Below are 19,829 nucleotides of genomic sequence, written 5' to 3' on the forward strand. Positions count from 1 at the left end.
CACAACCTTCTGAAGTTTAATTTATTAGCACCACTCCGCACAGATTTGGAAACCGTTCATTTTCACGGTACAAGATACCTGCATTCCTATATTGATTTATAGAAGTAATTGGAATCGAGCTCGTGAAACATTCATCATCCGTGAAAGTGACGTAGAACAACGAGTGTCCCTTATGGGCAACACAAGGAGAACGACTTGCCCACGTTACTCTCGTAACTATTAATAATACAACGCACTTTGGCACCCATCGGGGCAGGCTGCATAGGTACAAAATTCAAATAGAGAAAACACAGAATTAAAGCTTGCACGCGATTATTCCAACGCTCAACGATCGTAAATTAACTCCATCAAAGCTTTGCTCCACCAAACGAATCAAGCAAACCGCTGTCAGGAGCAGACGTGGTGATTAACTTTTGTGCCTGTTAAGCAAATATTAATGTATTACTGTGGGGTAAGATGGGACACCTTTAGCACATAAAATTCAAATATCCTGGTCGTGTTTTCAACAATTAAAAACGGTTTATAACTTTTCGAATGTTTCTTGTTTTCTACCAAACAGGACAAGATAATAGAATGAAAAGTGTTCCATCTTTTCCCAACCTACTATATTGCTATGGGGGTAAGATGGATGTTCTTTGATTACTACCAAACGGGACAATAAAAGAGAACAGAAACATGAACCATCTTACCCCAACCTAATATAGACAAATGTTACAAATATTAAATTTTTAAAAATGTACAAAATTTAAGTGGTTTAAAAGGTTAAGATATAAACTTCAAAACTTTTGGGCAAAATTTACAACAAAAAAAACATTATTGTGAATATTGAAAAACTTTACTTCACGAAAGTTGGGATGTTTTGCGTCTCCTAAAAGTTGCAATAAAACCGTTTCAGAAGTTGTTATAAACGCACCCATCTGCCTCATTGTAGCAATGGCATACATACGATCAACCTGTTGATAAAACAAGATTATTGTCACCACAAACATTAATCTTGCAATACTGAGAAATAGGTTGCGGTTACTACAGGAGAACTGGAATAATCTGTTTAAACCGGATTTCAACTGGCGGTTACAGATGAATATGAACCACAATTAATAGCTACTCCTTATGTAGTAACAACTCATAACCATATAAAGCAAATTAATACCTGGGACCTTGAAGAAACAGCATCAGCAACAACATGGACCTCGTAATTTAAATCCAATAAATCAGTTGTGGTTCTCTGCAAAACAAAGTGTCAACAAGTTCTTTCTCTGGTACCTTATTACACGTGCAGGAACGGTAAATTTAATTTTGAAGTATAGCAGAAAAGTGCAATTACTTCTTGACATAGAGCGTAAATCAAACAGACAGCCATGTGACATGCAATTACGTGTCTTCAGTTTGATCGAACCAAAAGTAGAACTATCGATTACAACACACAACATATGCTTGGAAATGCACAGATACCATCAGTGTGTTAAATATTTATGTAAGTAGTAATAAGCAAGAAAAACAAAGCCCCAAAATGCTGCTTCTGCATAACTAAAGTATTTGGAGACACCAACATTGTAATGAAATTGGCCGACTCAAAACATAAGGTTATTTAAGTTCTAAATATACTAAAGTTTGCTGAAAAACTTCTTACCCACCAATATACAAGCTTGTGTTTCGATGCCGCATAAAATGACAGACTTGGTTTTATTGTTTTTTAATTCCTCTTCAACTTGTGGTAGCACCATTGAAAAACAAGTTTTCTCAAACTTTTTTGCATGGCTTACATCACCAAGTTCACCCACAGTTGGGCCCAGACCTAAAACAAATGGTGACAAGAGTAAAAACATGTAATAAAAAAGGGCATTCATTTATGAAGGCTGAAGCCACTAGATAATGTAACATGAAAAACAAAATTTGCTCTATATTATGGCCGAATGACTATTCACAATAATACTACAACAAAACAAAAATAATGGCGAAAATTAGGAAGTAAATTAATTATACATGTAAGCAATATTTATTTATTTATGTGGTTGTTTAAATGCACAAATATATTTATACCTTTGGGATATTGCTCAGTTACAATTGTAGGAAGTTTCATGATTTTTGCCAGTTCGTTCATTCTTCTGGAACATTCCAAAATTTGAGGGAAATAAACTAAAAAAAATAAGTCCTGTGAATGAATACTAATATACCAATTCAAGTACTAATGAATTACCCCTTCTTATAAAATGAATGTATTAGCTACATACCACTACAAGAAAGAATAAATCATAATTCCATATGACTAATTATGTATGGAATATAATGGACATTATCAGATTACACAGATCTATAAATTGAGTATGACGTCAATATTATGACATCACAATAGCTGGTTTTATGTAATAAAGGAATCGGCCATCTAAGTATTAATTACAATTTCCACTAAAGTGGCGTGTCCGCGTGGATAACGTAAAAATATTTAGTCTGTTACGTCACTTAGGTTTGCGAGGTAAGTGGGCATAACAATGGGATAGAATAACGCAAGATATAAATAGATAGAAAAATACCAGACATTCACATTAGATATGACATAATCTAATATATGAACAGAACACAATACTATGGGGAAGAATCGAAAATATAACAGGATATTTGTAACCTGGGATAACACAGTGCAGTTTATTTTAGGTCATATTATGTTATTTATGAAATAAAATGGTGTTTCCGCATTGGTACCTAATTATGTAATATAGGCCTATATATTTATTTATACACACTACATTTATGGTTATTTCTGAGGGTATATTCAACAAAATATTCGTATATACAATATTTATATAACAAAGAGTGGCCACAGCTGGAGTACATATTAATTGTCTTACAGGTTACTCATTTCCCTGAGAATATAAATAGCTCCCTTGAACAAATAGAGTGCAATATACCATTACACAAGCCTACAATATAAATAGCATTTATGTGTGGTAACCATTGTGTGGGATCACACAGAAGGTTTTAATACACCCGCTGTTGTGTTTCAAAACGCACTTGAAAAACAAGTGGTAAGTTCGAATCTATGTTTGTTTTGGGCTGACGTGTAAGTAGAATGGAAAACACAAAGGATCATGAAAGCAAACTTGTGTGTGTTGCAACAATAGTCAAGTTATATGGTGGTTAAATACCATGGAAACTATAACCTGTTTTGAAATATAACATCTGCATAACATTACAGTTTTAAATTTAATGACACCTTTAACTTGGTAAGTGCTAAAATAAACATTGCAAATATATTTCATTTACTGAAGTAAATTGTTATTTGAATAAAATTCATCTGCTAATGATTATGTTTGTCCTAAAAATGGCCAAATAAAAATTTGTATGCCTATGACCAAATTAAAACAAACATATTTCGCTCAAAATAAAACTGTAAAAACTCACCAATACTGGGTCGAAACTTTTCTTGCATGTCGCACAGAAAAAGTGAAGTTGATTTCTGGGATAACCTGCCGAGGCTGCGTGCTGCCATTGCCATGTTTAACAGATACAAAGCCTAATGAACCTAATTCCTAATAATAAATTCACAGGACGTATTAAACATAAAATGATTCTGTTTTCATATTGAAGCATAATAGTTTAGGAATCTTTTTGAACCGAAAATATTGATAAAAGTAATACAGTGTGCATGCAAAAAAGACAAGGACGTAATTGTTGTTGTTGCTTATCTGGTTCTTAAAAAGCAAGCAAAAAATGCAACAGTGAATAAAATGCGTTAAAAGGCATAGAATGTGTTATAGGAAATAAATGTTAAACAAATTAAAATTAAGAGAGAATACTTGTTTTACATATAACGAGTTGTTCGTGTGCCAAGGAGTGAGATCGTAATAAATGCACAAATACATTGAAAGATATTTGCACTGTATGTTATTGCAAACGATAGAGAGAAGCAAGTGGTATTAAAAACAATATTTAATGGAAATATCTTATCTTGAAAAGTAAAAGATTAATGAAACAGCAGGTGCTTGCTATTCAAGGAGGATATTTGCACAACGAAGATTGATTTCAGAATAAAAAGTATAATGTTTACATTCATATGAAATGCTAATATGATCACCATGTAATTTATCATCAACAATATTCATATAATAAACTTATAGAACTGCACAACTATAATAAAATATTTGACATGCAAAATGTTACTGCCATGACACTTTTTATCAAATGAAGTTTTACAGCAGAGATAACTCAGCAACAAATTGATACCGTATAAAAATACTTTGTGATCAAAATTCGATAGAGAAATTTACAAGCTTTAAATACCTGCTGCTTAAAATACTAAAATTGCAGCAAAACTACATCGACAAAAACAAAACTGCTCAGAAAATGAAGGAAACATAAAACAAAGTACGGTACAGAAATATTCGGATTAAGGTTAACAAGTAATTTACACCAATTATTAAAGCAGGAGTAATAAATAGATAAAAAACAAATGTAAACAACTGTTTATTCCCATGGTGGGAATGTGTATACTGAACCAAATATAACTATGACTGAACAAAACGGAAGGGTAGAGATTTAAATATACTTTATCCATAATCACAACAACACTGCTAAAATAAAACTACATGATACAACTTACAATAAGAAACTTGATAACGGAACCTATTCACATGAAAAACAAAAACACCATGTGTATAAAGATACTGTTTTAACCCAAAAACACTTTAAAATTAATACACCTGCATACAGGATTGCAACATTAATAAAGTGTAAGAAAATAATTAGTTCACTGAATTTTAACATTAAATTACATAATTGTGATGTGCGATTGCGACAATATGGAGAAGGCATATCATGGCACAGAATTAGGTAGTTCAAATAGATTAAGCTTCTTCCAGCGAGCGTGTGCTGGACTTAAGCTGAACAAATTCTTTAGCAATTTCATCACCAGCACGCTGAGACAGTATTCGTAAAACTGTCCAGCCCGTCTGGTTCAGGTGAATGTTTTTACCGAGTGAGCACCAACAGGCGCATGAACCTTGTTGAGATATGTTACGAAGCTGCATCACTGCAACTCCAATAACACGGTCGTCTCGTGCAAAGCAATAATCTTTTACACATAAGTGAAGCTCGTAAGCGGAGATTTTTTCCACGTTACCGATCGAGTAACTGAAAGATTCATTGTACTTTGGTGACCACGCATTGCTTCGACTTTTTGTTGAATACCTTCGTCGAACGTTGCTTAGATGAGGTCCTACAAGGTTAACATCCACAAATGGCCGGAACATTCCTGTTGTGTTCCATTTTAGGTTGCTTGCGGCCACAACCTTAATTGTAAGTTTGTTTTCCCCGGTGCCTGGATGTGTGTATATGTCTACTTGGATCGAAACTTCTCCTTGTGGGCTTTCTACGCTTGGTTCATCCTGTGTAGTTTGTGTTTCAATGAATGTTTTGATCAAAGAGTCCGTAGTTTGTGTATACAGTGACAGTGCATACTTCAATGATTGTAACTCTTCACTCTTCTCCAGGTAATTTTTACGCAACCCTTTTCCACCAGCATGGAAGTATTGCTTGATGGAGTCGAGTGAGGCGTCCAAAATGTAACATTGTCGGGGAGACAAGTTTCTGCTGACGTCTTCCCGTGCAAGGTCCCTGAATTTGGAGAACTGAGATATTTCCTTCGCTGCATTGCGTAGAAGTTGGGAACCGGTAATATCATTCAATGGCGGGAGAACAATAGAAGTTTCTAGACTCTTAACAACCAGCTTCCACAGCTCTTTCAGAACATGTTTCAGAACTGTTTTTTCACAGGTCTTGGCAAACATCTCCAAGCTTCCATTCAAAAGATCCATCAGTGGCCGCAATACGTTATCAGCCTCATGTGCAATGTTATCACTCGATCTTTGTTGAATGCTAATATTGGCATTGCCTTTTATCTTACACAGCAAGTTTCCCATTGCTTTAATGCTGTTGTCAATCCTCTGTGTAAAACTTTGGCCAAATATTTCACTAAGTTCTCCAAGGCGAACGTTGAGTTTAACTTGCAAACTTTTTAAAATGTCGCTTGTGACAGAATCAAGTTGTTCACCTCCCATGTTTCTAAACAGATTTTCCAGCAACACCCTCAGCTGCTGTATGTTGTTCATAAGCACACATGCAGTGTCCTCTTTTGCACAAAGTTTTGGGAAATCTTTTGACACCATTTCAGCGTATGTGTCAAGTACCTTCTCAATGGTTTTCGCAAATTTAGTCATGAATTGATTTACGACCTGGGGATCAGGACACTCCAGTTTCTTTATAATATCGTAACTCTGGTTAAGTTGAGTGAAGATGTCAACAACAGAACACGAGAACAATGCATGTTCAGAACTTTGCTGGAAGCTGTCACGTCGATCACGTTCATATGCTCCACTGAGAAAATCCATCGACAATTTCTCATTCACATCAAGCCAGTCCATGGTAAAAGGTTCAAACCATTGTGAATACTCCGGCACGGCATCTTGGAACATATCAAGTGGGGCCACATACTCCTTATACAGCCATTTAACTTTGAACTGCAGATTCATGTAATCAGTGGTTTTACACAGCCTGTGTTGAGCATGCTCTAGCAACCCCTTCTCCAGATCTTCTGAAAACATTTTCCACATTTCACCTGCACACACTTGCCCCACATTGAACTCACTGGGAAATTGGTTAAGATAGTTGGTATAGATGTTTTTATCTTCCTCAATGACTGACACCATCAACGTGATAAGCTGAGTCCAGAAATCTAGGTCATCAATCCGAGGTCCTCCTTCCTCTGGACCCTCCTCAGTTTTATCAGTCTGAGAAATCTCTGAACAATTGCTGAAGACATAACCATATGTTGAGCGAATACATGCTTTGCAGCAATCTTTTACCACTTGGCCTGCACGTGGCGGACTCTGTAGTTCTTGTACTTTCATCCGGAAAAAGGTGATGCTAGTTAACAGATCGACAGTGGATTTGAGGTCAATGAGTTTTTCTGGCTTAGAAGCAGGGAAATGCTTTCTATACATTGATAGATCAATACGTAGAGAGTTGTGCAGCTGGTCAAGGAGCTTCACAAACCTCTCTGTGCCAAAGTTGGATGCAGCGAACCTGTTGCTTGCTGATATATGGGTGGTTGGTGAGGTGTGCGCATAGTAAGCGTTGATATTTGCCAGCAATGCACTCATGACAGCTGGGGCGCCGGAACTTTTGTACTTAGATGACAGGCATGAAAAATGAGTCATGGCTTGATATATTGATTCCACACCATACCGCATGGCAAACTCATCCACAATTTCCTGCTGCTGTCCATCAAAATAAACTTTCCACGATTCCTCTCCGTCCATTTTAGGAATCTTAACCATGTCATTATTTTGTTTGCAAGTATAATGGAAAAGGTTCTCATGTAGACAAGTGTACTGCAGGTGGTAAGGCGCTACTTTCTCTTCCCCCTTGATTTCCATATTTATGTGCAGACGAATTGCTCCAGACACAGCTGACTTGTCTGTTCTTTTTTCAAGATTATACCAAACATCCATCTCACCAGATAAAGTTCTCACCTCGATAATAGTTTGACCAAGGAAATCATCAGATTCTCTCTTAAACTGTTGCTTCAGGACTGACTTAATGTCGTCATCTTCGTCCCAAACCCGAACTTTAATGCGGTCCGTTGAATTATGACACTCAAAGTGAAAGTTTTCATTCCACAGTGGGTTAAGGTCTCCATAGATTGTTTTGGTTCTTTTCCTTGTCTTCCCAACCTGTACAGTGACATAAGGATCACTGGAGCCGGTTTTATCTTTTGCCTGTAAGCCCTGTGCACTGATCACAGTAATACTGAGCTTTGCTGACCATTTTGAGGTTCCATCCAACACACATTGCTTGGCCGACTCCATTAAAATATGATGGGAGTCGTAGTTCACATCAAATACAGACTTCATTAACTGAAAGAGTTGGGGACAACTATTCTCTCTCACTTTCATTCGATCTTTCATTGATGTGATTATGTGTTGAGTTTTATCTTCAGCACCGTGTTTGGAGCTCTTTTCTGCTGCACGATGAAGACAATCAGCATTCAGCAGATCTCTACATTTCTCATGGCACTTAACCCCACACTCAGAGCACCTTAACCCTTGTCTTGCGATCCCCCACAATAAACCTTCACACTCATAGCAATATGTGGGTGTGGAAGCAGACCAGATAGCAAACTTATGAGGTGTGGTACAAGAAATAGGGTATATCAATGCCTGTAAAGTCTTCTTGTAAACATGAAGTTTTAAATCTTCATCATTCAAAGATGCCCGTGACGTTACAAGAGCAGAAGTTATTCCAGTTTGTCTTTTTATCATTGCAATAGATAAATCACTGACCAAAGGTATTGATTTTTTCCTTGGTCGAATATCAGGCATGCTGTCAATGCTTGTATAAAAACTGCTGTTAGCTCCAATGTTCCACAACGATGCTTTCCTCGAACAGTGGAGTTCACCAAGCTGATCTTCACGTTCTCCATTTAAACCTATTCTTACACGATTAAATGCATGAATCCATTTAAACTTGGCAGAAGAAAATGACATATCACCAGCAGAATTGGCTAGATCATCAGGTATTTTGGGTGGGCTGTCTTCATAACTTTCATGTTTCAGCACCAAACCTACATCCTCTTGTCCGACTTGTCGGTCGGCTTCAGCGTCTTCCTCACTTCCGTACCTCTGGCATCGGGAGTCAAAAGATTCAGTATCCGATCCATATTCACGAGAATAACTATCCGCTTCATCCGTTGTCAAACTTCCAGCTTTTGGTTTCTTTAAAGCTCTTGCTTCTCTATGTTGTGAAGATGAGGCGTTGGCGTGCTGCACTGTTTGGTACGAACCTACAACACTCACATCACTCCTGTAATCACTGTCGATTGAAATTGAACTTGTTGCATTGCTCTTATTCAATGTGCTGGAGAACGGATCCACCATCCAGGTGTCATATTGATATTCATTGAACTCGTCAAGTTTTTGCTGCAGCATGACCACCTCGTTTTCAGAAAGTTCACACGGAAGTTCAAAACGTACGTCACATAAGACCTTGTGGTTAGTAGCATTCTTTACATCTGGCACAACTCCCTTGTCAGAATTCACATTGGTATAAAGTTGATACCATGCACCATCTCCTTCCTCATTACAGTGTGGTACGTGTGAAAGTGGTAACCAGGCTGTGCCCAGCAAAGTGTCCCAAAGAACTCCTTTGTTCCAGATCTCAATAGAAAGTCCCAGATCTACCCTGCTGATTTCGAACATGTAATCCTGCTCCCAAAGTGGATCACATCCTTTCACACATATTGTTGTGCTCTTAACGTTTTGTACTTTCAATGAGACATACGTGTTGAATTTGTCAGGGGCCCCATCAAGTTTCCCTTGTTTGACTTTAACACAAAGTAGAGACATCTTAATTCATTTTGGTATCAGATAAATAATTAAAAATTCTTAAAACCAAGTCATCTGAAATAAAGTAACTTGTGTGAATTACTTTATCCTAAAATTGTAAGCATTGGTTTACGGTTAACAGAAAAAAAATCTTTTGAAATAGTACTGGCTTAGGCTAAGTAAGATTGCAAAATATTAAGTTTATGATTCATCTTTGTTTTTCGTGTAATAACAACAACAAACAGAAACACATGGCGGGTATAACATTATGTCCTTACAGTTAATAAGAAATAAGCAATAAAAACATAAAACATTATAAATAAATACGGTACATAGTGTAAAACTTTTCGTGATAGTATAAACTAGTCAAACAGTTATTGTTTAGGGTTTATTGGATAGCTAATAACGTTAAACATATAGGAGTAGCCGAGAATGATTTATTACTGGCATCTTAACATCTATTTATTTAACTCTGCAATGTACCTTATATGAATACCTGCTGCAACTACCTGAACATCACTGAATGAAGGTTTGTAGGTTTCTGAGTATTTATACAATATATTATACAACACACAAAATACGAGAACTCCCTTTGGCATCGCTTAGCGGACGACATAAAAAGATTACTAGCAATGACCAGCGAAATTTATTTGTCCCCAGAATAAAATTTCAAAAAAACAGCATAAAAACTAACCTTACACTGTATTTTCTAAGCTAAGGCAAAGGAGTGTGGATATTAGAGCTATAATATGCTCAGTTACAAAGTTTTGGGTGTATTTATTGTTTTTCGTTAACCCCTACTATTACATGCAGTTTGTTGGTTTGTTGATCAAGCTGGCAAAAAAAAAAAACAGAAAAAGGAACCAAGAGTTCGAGAGATGTTATGAGAAAAAGTTATGCAGCGTGGGTACTAGAGAGGAAGTTATGGTATTATGCGTTGCGATAGCAAAATATCGTAAAATAACCAAAATAGAGATATATTATTGTAAAATTGGACATAGTATACCGGTAAACATTACTTATAGCTACATAGTGGTTGAGATTGGGTAACTTAGGCTCCTTGTATTTGAAAAAATGATTTGTTTACGGCCTAGTTTTCCCGCGAAAAATATCGGGTTTCCAAAACGTTTGGCATACGTTTTGTGCAAGTAGTGGATTCAATGAAAGCGCAAAGAGCAACCAGCACATTTTTAAAGAGACCCTATTTAAATGGCAATTTTGCTATTAAAGTTACTACGGCATAAATATAGAAATGAAAGTAATGATAAACTATCACGTTTATACAACTATTAATCATGAAATATGATACGAAATACAATAACGAAAATAAGCCTTTATAACAACCAATGTACTTTGGGCTTTCAATGTTTTTACTTTTTCCTTTATAGAGAAAGAGATTATCAGTAGGTTTATAACATGGCAGTTGCTGATACATCGGAACTAAACTTTCCTGATTCTCAAGAGTCATTTTCTGATTTTTGGATGAACACCTTATCTGAGAACAATGAATTACCGTCTTGGCAAACAGATTTAAATCAAGAATATGATCAATGTAAAGAAACTGTTGACGTACTTCAGTTGGACACTACCAAAGCAAATGATATTGAATTTCCAGTATCAGAGTTTCTAACATCCTCCCAGGCGTCCCAGCAATCCATTGGTGATTTATTTGCACAAAGCTTACCAAGTACTCAATGTAGTGGCAACTCTCAGGTGACAACGGTTTCTAAACATGAATATCCCGATTCTGGTTATGTAATGACCTTGCCAAACAACTCTGTGCTGGCAGAACTCCAAACTTCTAGTCTTCAAACCGAAGTTTCCCTTCTGCCCAACAACGAATATCCTGGCATTTATAACTTTGAAATAAACTTTGGCGAAAAGACTGAATCAGCACCAAAAAGTGCACCCTTTACTTATTCTTATAGTTTGCAAAAGTTGTTTGTCAAAATGAATGAAAATTGCCCAATCAAGTTCCGCTGCTCACCCCAGCCCCCAAGTGGTTGTGTCATTCGGGCAATACCTGTTTTTGAAAAACCAAACAATGTTACTGAGATTGTCACCCGTTGCTTTAACCATCGCAACGAATGTCGCACAGAGAGCAGTGACAGTAATACCCCAAACTCCCACCTTATTCGGGTAGAATCAAAAAGCAATAATATTCAGTACTGTTTAACACATGAAGGAAGAGAATGTGTGGTTGTTCCTTATGAGCCCCCACACTCAGGGTCAGAATACATGGCTCTGCTGTACAGGTTCATGTGCTTATCAAGCTGTAGGACTGAGACTGGTATAAACAGAAGACCACTTTTAACAATATTTAACCTCGAGAGTGAAACCGGGGAACTTCTCGGAAAGCGAGTTGTTAGCACAAGAATCTGTGCATGCCCTGGAAGGGACAGAACACAAGAAGAAGAGAAAAAAAACGTAACCTCCCAAAACAAAAGTCGAAAGCGTCTATGCAAATCTGCCACCAATTCCAAATCAATTCCAGTTGTTCAAAAGAATGAAGAAAACAAGGTTGATAATGATGATGATGGCGACGTGGTATACACATTAAACATACGTGGGAAGCGGAAATTTGAAAAAGTAAAAGAATACAAAGAAGCACTGGATTTATTGGACTATGTTCAACCAGATGTAAAGAAAGCGTGTTGCCAAAGAAATCAAATTTGATAATAAACCAAATATAATATTAAGTTGTAACTTCATACTTCAGAAGCATTTGAAATTGTTTTGGGGTTTTTACATAAATAGTTGTTAACTAAGCAATATGCATCTCACAGCGATAATACTTCCACTAACTCAATGCGTTCTCTCAAATCATGACTTTTTATTTCTTGAGCTTTAATGTAACGCTGTTTTTTTACAACCATTTTAGAACTAATAACAAAAAGCATTCTCTTAATTTATAATTCATTTAAAATTATGTTAAAACTTAACTTTATGTGTTTGTGTAACAACATATTTGTCAGCATCTGTTGTTAAAAAAATTCACATGTTTGTTTTCATTTTTTGTTAATGTACTGCCATTATTTTAAGTAGTTTACCATATTTCACAGTGAGAAATATTCCATATATTTGTACTAAGCGAAGGACCAATCGTATTTTAACTAAATTATTCAGTATTCATCAAAATAGTAGATTGTAATTGGTTCTTTTAGATGCAAATCTCGGAATAATACAAACAGTGCCTTTGTATTACTGTATAAAATAATTGTGCCTTGCGTCGTGCTTTATCTCTCCATCTGTACAGTGTTTATGCTTATCAATTAATATTGTTTTATTTGGTTTGGTGATCAACAATCTTTGTTAACCTTTTTTTAAGTTTCATAATTTCGTTAATAAAAAAGCTGCAATTGGATTAGAATGCTATTTGATATCAAGTTAGTGCAGATATCTGACATTTTTATACTTGTTAGATACAATATGCTTTTAAAAATAACATTATTGTTAAATTCTAGGGTTGAAAAATTGAAATAATGTTTCTGATAGTTGGGGTAAATCCGATGAACTGTCGTAACAAGTCAAAAAGCGAACTCTAACGAGTCATAATCTGGCGCGATGCGCGTGGAAAAGAACATTCGTGGTATAACCAACGCTTATATATATACATATATATATATATATATATAAGCGTTGGTATAACGACTGTTGTTACCTCGCGACGATAGCTTTTTATTTCCTGTTTCACCAATGAGCTCAGATTTACATCGCTGTCGCTCATTACCAGTTCACTACTACACACATGAGTTAGCATACGCCTACAGTTTAGGCAGGTTAAACTGCCACTCTGCAAAACATGTGAATAAGTAATATATTAAAAATTTTAGGTTATTCACGATAATCAAAATATGCATGCCATTTTAACTTTGTTTGCGGCTGTTTCCAAGAAACATAGTCGTGTTACGCAAAGTCCGTACTCCGTACTCGGTAATCTGGTATTGCGCGCCAGCGGTCTCGCAAGAAACTCTTTCTGGTTTCAGCAGATAATTTTCAGATGGGGTATTTTTCGACTTTAGAAAAGTCTCTAGGAATAAAACTGTTTCTTGGAATTTCCCTACATTTTGTTTTATTCTTTTAACAGCTAGAATACACATGTTCAACTTCGAGTAGAAACAGACAAGAAATATTGTTCCCAAAAAAAACATATTTTTTACGATATCTCTGTGTTCAATTAAGGGGAACGCTTGATTGAAGAGAGCAAGAAAAAGGTCACGTCGGCGACTTTACTTTGGAAGATTTGTTTGAACATTTCAAAACAGTTTGTTAAATTTGTTGAAAGGTTTTACGAAGGAACAAATGTAAGTAAAAAATGGCATGCATCGTTTTATTTATTATAACAAAACACTTGGCTTAATTTTAATAATATGTAACACAATGTTTCCATGTATAACAATAACATTTTGGCATTTGGTTGCTTCTTGGGTGTTATAAAGACTGTCACTTGGCTGTTATTTCTATCTTTCGTTAACTTGCTAACACCTTTTTAAACAATGGGATGAATCACATTAGTTGTTTATGTTAAGATTTGTCAAACCGCATAATTTAAGTAGAAAGTTCGTGCTGTTGAATTTTAACATAACTTTCGTTTACCAGATGATTGGCCGACTTTCCACAGTAGTTGTAAGACGAGGTTTTTCTCAATCAGCCGTCAGAGCTGGGGGCCATGGACCACCCACAGCACAAGACATGCTACCTTTCAATCCGTTCCAAAACAAGTGGAAATTGATGGTAAAGATGGGATTTTTTATCGGAAGTGGATTCTTTTTGCCATTCTACACCGTGTACAGCAATTTGAAGAACCAAGCCGAGTCTACTTAACTTTTAATGTGCTATGTATCAATTTTGAATGTTTTCAAGAAATCTAAATTTTGTTCCACAGTTCTGTTTGAATAAAAATGGTTTAATTAAAAATGAATTATGTGAATAGCAATAGAAGAAAGATTCCGGGTGTTGGGGCCAAACATATTTTCTGCACAATAAAAATGTTCCTACAAAAATATTTTATTTGCAAAGGTACAAATTACTAAAATGGTATGGGAATATAAATTGTTATGATGCTAGTAGCAATTTTGACAGTCTGTACCTAACACAAACTATATATCTTCATTTGCCAGAATTGTAGTAGTGAAGTAGCTCCGGGTAATACTCATATTAAATTTACAGTCGGTGATAAGACGTCCCACTTACAGTATATTTGTTTGTTTGAAGCATTTTAAAAATTAACATGCAAAATGTGTACAATCCCTGGTAAAGTAAGAAAATTCTATTTTTATCATGATTTGATCTGTTTCATTGATTGACTTGTGTGGGAAAAATCATTCCAAACATAACCAAAAGTTTGTAAAAAATCATGCACCTTCTCTCGCAGAACAGAAATTTACCCCGTCCTGCTTACTACGCTGACTTAAACTATTCAATGAAAACCTCATGAATAAACTAAACTGCAATAAAAAAACATACAAAAATCTTTGTTTAAACAAAATAGCATTTACAATTTGCACATGTCTGTAAAAAAGATGAACAGTCTGCAAGAATATATATGTATAATATGAAATAAAGTACAGTGATACTAGATCATAAATCAAACTGTTCTGTTAATACAGTTCGCTTAAAAATTACACCAAGAACATAAGCACAGCACCAATGCACAACTGTTACAGAACTGCAGTGATTATATAAAACCAGTGATAAGCTATAAATATAAAATCGCATGAAAACTCTTCAATGCTTGCCACAAACCCATTTTAACTTGCAATCTATTAAAGATACCAATTCAGTGGCAGTTTTCCAAGAGCACTGACAAGCATAGGCCCTGCTACCTAAAAAGATAAATAATTATATTAGCAGGCTGCATGCACCCAAAGATACTACCTACCAGCTTTGTATATTAACTTGGTTGCAACTTTGTCAAAATCTGGCATATTATTACGTAGAAACAAGTAGTCAACACTGTTGTTCCATTTATAATCAATATATTGTTCGACGTTGAAATCACATCCAGTACAACGCAAGTAATCACAGCACCTAAGGAATAAAATATATTTAATAAACTCTATGCTCACACACTTTACAACAGTATTAAATTCAGCATCAGCGCTCTAAGACCCTGTTTTATCCTCACACAGAAAGTTGTTATAACACAGGTGCACTATGGCATGCACCTCTGTAACCATGTAGGTGGTTGTATTCTTTCGTTTTTTCTGCATGGCTTACGATTTGGACAACCCATTAATGATGATAATTGTCTTGGCAAATGCTGCCACCACACACTATGGTGGCCAAGAAAAAGTATCATTTATAGATGTAGCACTTAAAGCAGTGGTTCCCAAACTGTGGTACGCGAAGGTCTCCCAGGTGGTACCCAAGCAACTTATTAGGTTTACACCAAACAATCGCGAGGCGTTGCTTTACGCATGTACGAAGTATTCTTTGCAAACATCTCTATACTTTAATTCTGCACAACCTGAAAATGTATTTTAAGCACCTGCAGGCTAAATAATCAAGGGGACAATCGATATTATGAAGCAAATAACAGCCGTGTGAATTGTTATTATGTCTTCAATTGCCAGGTCAAACAATCGCTATTATGATGCAATAAAACCATGTGTGAATTCCTACTATCACGTAACAAATATGCTGCTTGGTTGAGGAAAACATCGTAAATATACAGCAGTGCTACTTCTGGAACATATTAAGATTGTTTGTTACCGCTTGTTGCCCTGTTTAATAGGCAAATTACATTTACTTTATACGTAACTATGAGAAAGGCAGTGCTAAGTTTGTGTTGTGTAAATTATCAAGCGATCCAACTTTTTGGCCTGGAGGCTGGAGCCTTTAGTAATTAGTAATGTAGGTGGTACGAGAACATTACATAAACCCAAAAATGGTCTGCGAGTTAATAAAGTTTGGGAACCACTGACTTAAAGCATTAAATGAAGGAATATAAACCTCAACCAAGCCATAATTTATATAGTATATGAGTAATATGACTATATGCATTACTATTTGATGACTAACCTCTTAACAGACAAGCTACAATGTCCAGAGTTTGTTTTGCTTCCTCCAATATACAAGGTTGAACATCTGCAAAAAATTAATGCTAAAACTACTAAGCAAAAATGAATTCATTTAAAAGAAATATTCTACTTTTTTGTTCTTGCTTTACTGGAGTGCGAATCAGATATTCTTGTTGTTGTTCTTGAAGATTGCTGTGTAAAATAAATGGTGTTAGTGAGCATTATTTAAAACATGCATTATTTAGAACAACAAACAAACACATTTTTTGTTTTTTCTTAATCTTTGTATGGCAGGGCAACAATAGTATTTATAAAACAGGTGTTTTGTTTTACACACCTTGTTTTTTCTCATATAGGTTACCATATAGGCAGCTATGCATGTAATTGTTTCTTGAGATTTTTTATAATATTTATAAAAATTGATTAATTTTGCGTGAATTACAAAATAAGATTTTCCTTAATAAACCTTGACAGTTCTTGTATATGTGGTTGGTTTAACACAATCATCTAGTCCTAATATTGCATCAATATCATCATCCAAATAGGACCTGAAGACATTATAATGCAAAAATAAATGGGTATATTGCCATTGCCAGAGACATAATACAGATGTATACAATACAAATACAACTTTTTTTTGCAAAAATAAATAGATATTGGAAGACATACTTACAGATGTATACAATACAAAGATTGGAAAATAATGAATTAAACTTGTATGTCCCCCTGTGGCAGACAAGGACAGTTGATTTGCGGGTGATCTTTTTAATTTGGACAACCTATTAGTGACTACTGGGTAGAGCAATGTGTGTTACTGTTAAAACTAAGAGAATCGGCCAACTCTGTCCCTGAGTCTTCCTATAGGACTCTGCCCACATAAAATAGATTACTGATACATCCTAAACCAAAGCATGAGGGGAGTATAAACATGTGTTTATTAAAATATAATATATATATATTATCATCAGTGATCGCTATAGGAATGCACAATACCAATAAACTAAACTGCAATTCTGTTTAAATATAACGGGCATTTTATAAAAAAAACTGTTTACCTCGTTTTTTCTTTCTTTGCATTGGATGTACTTTTTTTTTTCTGTGAATTTAATTGCAATGTTTTTTCAGCTTCATCTAAAAGGTCATCTATGTCATCCATTTCCTTGAATGCAAGAAATAAAATTACTCCTAAAAAATCCTTAATTTGCTTTAAATTTAACAGCTTATGCAACAAATCAGTTCATGTTAAAAGTAGAATGAAAATATTTACGAAATTTCTTTGAATTTGTAAAAACGAAAAAAAAACTTTTACGAAAGATTTAAAGATTTACGAAAATTTTGAAGCAAACCCAGATTGACCAAAATAGGGTTTTGTTTTATACACTTTGGTAAATTTATTGTTTCTCTCTTTTTCTTCCAACTTTCTCTTTCCAGATTCGAAATCAAGAATAATTTTTTCGTCGTAATCTACAGCCCATTTTCCAAGCTCAGTAAGACCACGGTGAAACCGGTTTGAGAGTGCACTGAAAGCTTTTACCCAATCATTATCTGTATCTCTTAAAGTTACCAGTATGTTAAACACATCTGTGAGGCAAAGATTTTTCCTAGCTCCAATTCCCCCCCATTTCAAATACAACTCTAAAGGAAACCGTTCACATTTTATTTTCTCGGAATGTGCTTTTGTCTTTGTCAACCCAGCCTGGGGAATTTTGTCCACAAGCCCGGCCCAAATGTAAACTTTATCATGTTGAAACTCAGTCATGTATTCAGAAGCATCTGGAGTCAAATATATGAGACTTTCCGGGTTTATCAAAGGCTGCATGTCAAGGTAAGATTTTTCAGTAACATTGAGATAAGCTGAGTTATCGTTATTTCTGAAGAAATCTGTTTTACTCCACGCACTTAACTCGTTGTCTTTCCTATGATTTGCCATAATAATATTAAATGGGTGACATAAACGACGATTATCAGCAATTACTTTCGATAGTTGCTTGTACATATCACCCACGTTTGAGTAGGTCTCAAAATCCATGTCAACAATCATTGGTTGTCCATGCTGCTGGGCTGTTATTAAACGTCTTTTATTAAAACGCATCATAAGACTTGGTGAATAAAATGTCAGAAGTGTGTTTTTTGGTGAGGTGTGTTTTACCTTAACTGTATCCTCACTCTGGTTTTTCTGTTCTGATTTATTAAAAACCTTCAATCGACTGTGCGACCAGTGTTTCATTAATTTTTTTATGGCGTTAAGAAAGTTTTTAGATTCATTTAAAGATTTTACACAAATTTTTAGATCATTTTTACAATTATCATAATCCTGTTTCTGTGGAAAGTCAAATCTTCCAGGTATAACCAGTTGCAGGGCATACTGATACGCCAATTTTAATTCCAGGTCATCTGGTGTATGGCTATCTTCCTTATCCAACCACAATGAACTTATATCTTTGTTATACATCTTTACCAGTCCCCCATTCAACTCTTGTTGGTCTGCAATACTTGAAATACCACTAAAATGAAATGAGCCATCCAACTGTTTGTTTGGTTTATTCAAATGCTTTGCAAGCTCCTTAATATAACTGGACTCTTTTACTCGCTCTGGTTTCATCAATTCTCTTGCCTTTTCTTCAAAATCCATGTATGACTCTGGTTCACCAGCGAACTTATTGTCGATTGGCTCAGCTTGTACGCCATTTTCATTCTCAAATAAATCTGCTGGTAGTTTGATAGCAGTTCGGTTAACAGATGTCCGTGGTAATACGCGCTGAAGAAACGCTCGTGAAACAAGTTTAGCAAGCATAGTCAATAATTAAGTATGACCACTGTTACACAAAACAAAGATAGTATTAGTTTTATTAACATTTTATATATAAATATACTTAAGATTCAAGGTTTTTGGGTGTTATTATATAAATGCATTTGTTTAAATGTTAACACTGTGTTCTTTAATTTATTTTTCATTCATTAAATAAACACATTACTATATCTGAAAATGGAATAGTTATAAAATACCCAATAATGATATGGTCCCTATCACAACAATATAGAATAGACAACATTTCATAAATTCACCAAGTCCTGCATACACTATCTTAATCTGACAAGATGTTATGTAGTTTAGTGTTCTAATTCTAAGTTCTGGGTAATATTATTTTAGAGATATAACAAACAAAAATACTACAGGTACATTGAAACAATAATCTATTCGACTTAAAGTAAAAATTAAAGCGCAGCTAATGTTTAACGTTTGGCGCCTGAAATTAAATGGGCCCAGTCACAAAAGATAATAGTGTTTTACACTATACAGCAAACAATTACATATTTAAAAAAATAAAATCTGTTTCCGTGGGTTTTATACGTTTAGATAAAAAACTTAAATAGCATTTGATTATTTTAACTGCTTACATTGCCGTCTCATCTATTAGGAGCAAAAATG

At 35.2% G+C, this 19,829-nt stretch overlaps 5 protein-coding genes across 5 annotated transcripts; 1 reads left to right on the forward strand and 4 right to left on the reverse strand.

Moving 5' to 3' along the window:
* Positions 1-7: 7 nt before the first annotated feature.
* On the reverse strand, positions 8-3,539 carry LOC149737510 (isochorismatase domain-containing protein 2-like). The gene is made up of 6 exons (XM_089873658.1): positions 3,400-3,539; positions 2,041-2,136; positions 1,635-1,795; positions 1,151-1,225; positions 840-953; positions 8-419 (listed from the first exon to the last, which is right to left on the reverse strand). Exons 1-6 carry the CDS (start codon positions 3,491-3,493, stop codon positions 348-350), a joined length of 612 nt encoding a protein of 203 aa, XP_089729784.1. The 5' UTR covers positions 3,494-3,539; the 3' UTR covers positions 8-347.
* Positions 3,525-10,236, reverse strand: LOC149737511 (protein unc-13 homolog B-like). Its single transcript, XM_089873629.1, has one exon. It carries the CDS (start codon positions 9,396-9,398, stop codon positions 4,842-4,844), a length of 4,557 nt encoding a protein of 1,518 aa, XP_089729755.1. The 5' UTR covers positions 9,399-10,236; the 3' UTR covers positions 3,525-4,841.
* Positions 10,237-10,640: 404 nt separating this feature from the next.
* Positions 10,641-12,741, forward strand: LOC149737512 (cellular tumor antigen p53-like). The gene has a single exon (XM_089873650.1). It carries the CDS (start codon positions 10,794-10,796, stop codon positions 12,051-12,053), a length of 1,260 nt encoding a protein of 419 aa, XP_089729776.1. The 5' UTR covers positions 10,641-10,793; the 3' UTR covers positions 12,054-12,741.
* Positions 12,742-14,848: 2,107 nt separating this feature from the next.
* On the reverse strand, positions 14,849-17,588 carry LOC149737513 (cilia- and flagella-associated protein 418-like). The gene is made up of 6 exons (XM_089873660.1): positions 17,455-17,588; positions 16,866-16,947; positions 16,530-16,591; positions 16,401-16,466; positions 15,255-15,407; positions 14,849-15,198 (listed from the first exon to the last, which is right to left on the reverse strand). Exons 1-6 carry the CDS (start codon positions 17,553-17,555, stop codon positions 15,105-15,107), a joined length of 558 nt encoding a protein of 185 aa, XP_089729786.1. The 5' UTR covers positions 17,556-17,588; the 3' UTR covers positions 14,849-15,104.
* On the reverse strand, positions 17,555-19,610 carry LOC149737514 (uncharacterized). The gene has a single exon (XM_089873646.1). It carries the CDS (start codon positions 19,191-19,193, stop codon positions 17,724-17,726), a length of 1,470 nt encoding a protein of 489 aa, XP_089729772.1. The 5' UTR covers positions 19,194-19,610; the 3' UTR covers positions 17,555-17,723.
* Positions 19,611-19,829: the final 219 nt, after the last annotated feature.

Source organism: Ciona robusta, chromosome 3 (assembly GCF_009617815.1).
Source record: "Ciona robusta chromosome 3, ASM961781v2".
Classification (NCBI taxonomy): domain Eukaryota; kingdom Metazoa; phylum Chordata; class Ascidiacea; order Phlebobranchia; family Cionidae; genus Ciona; species Ciona robusta.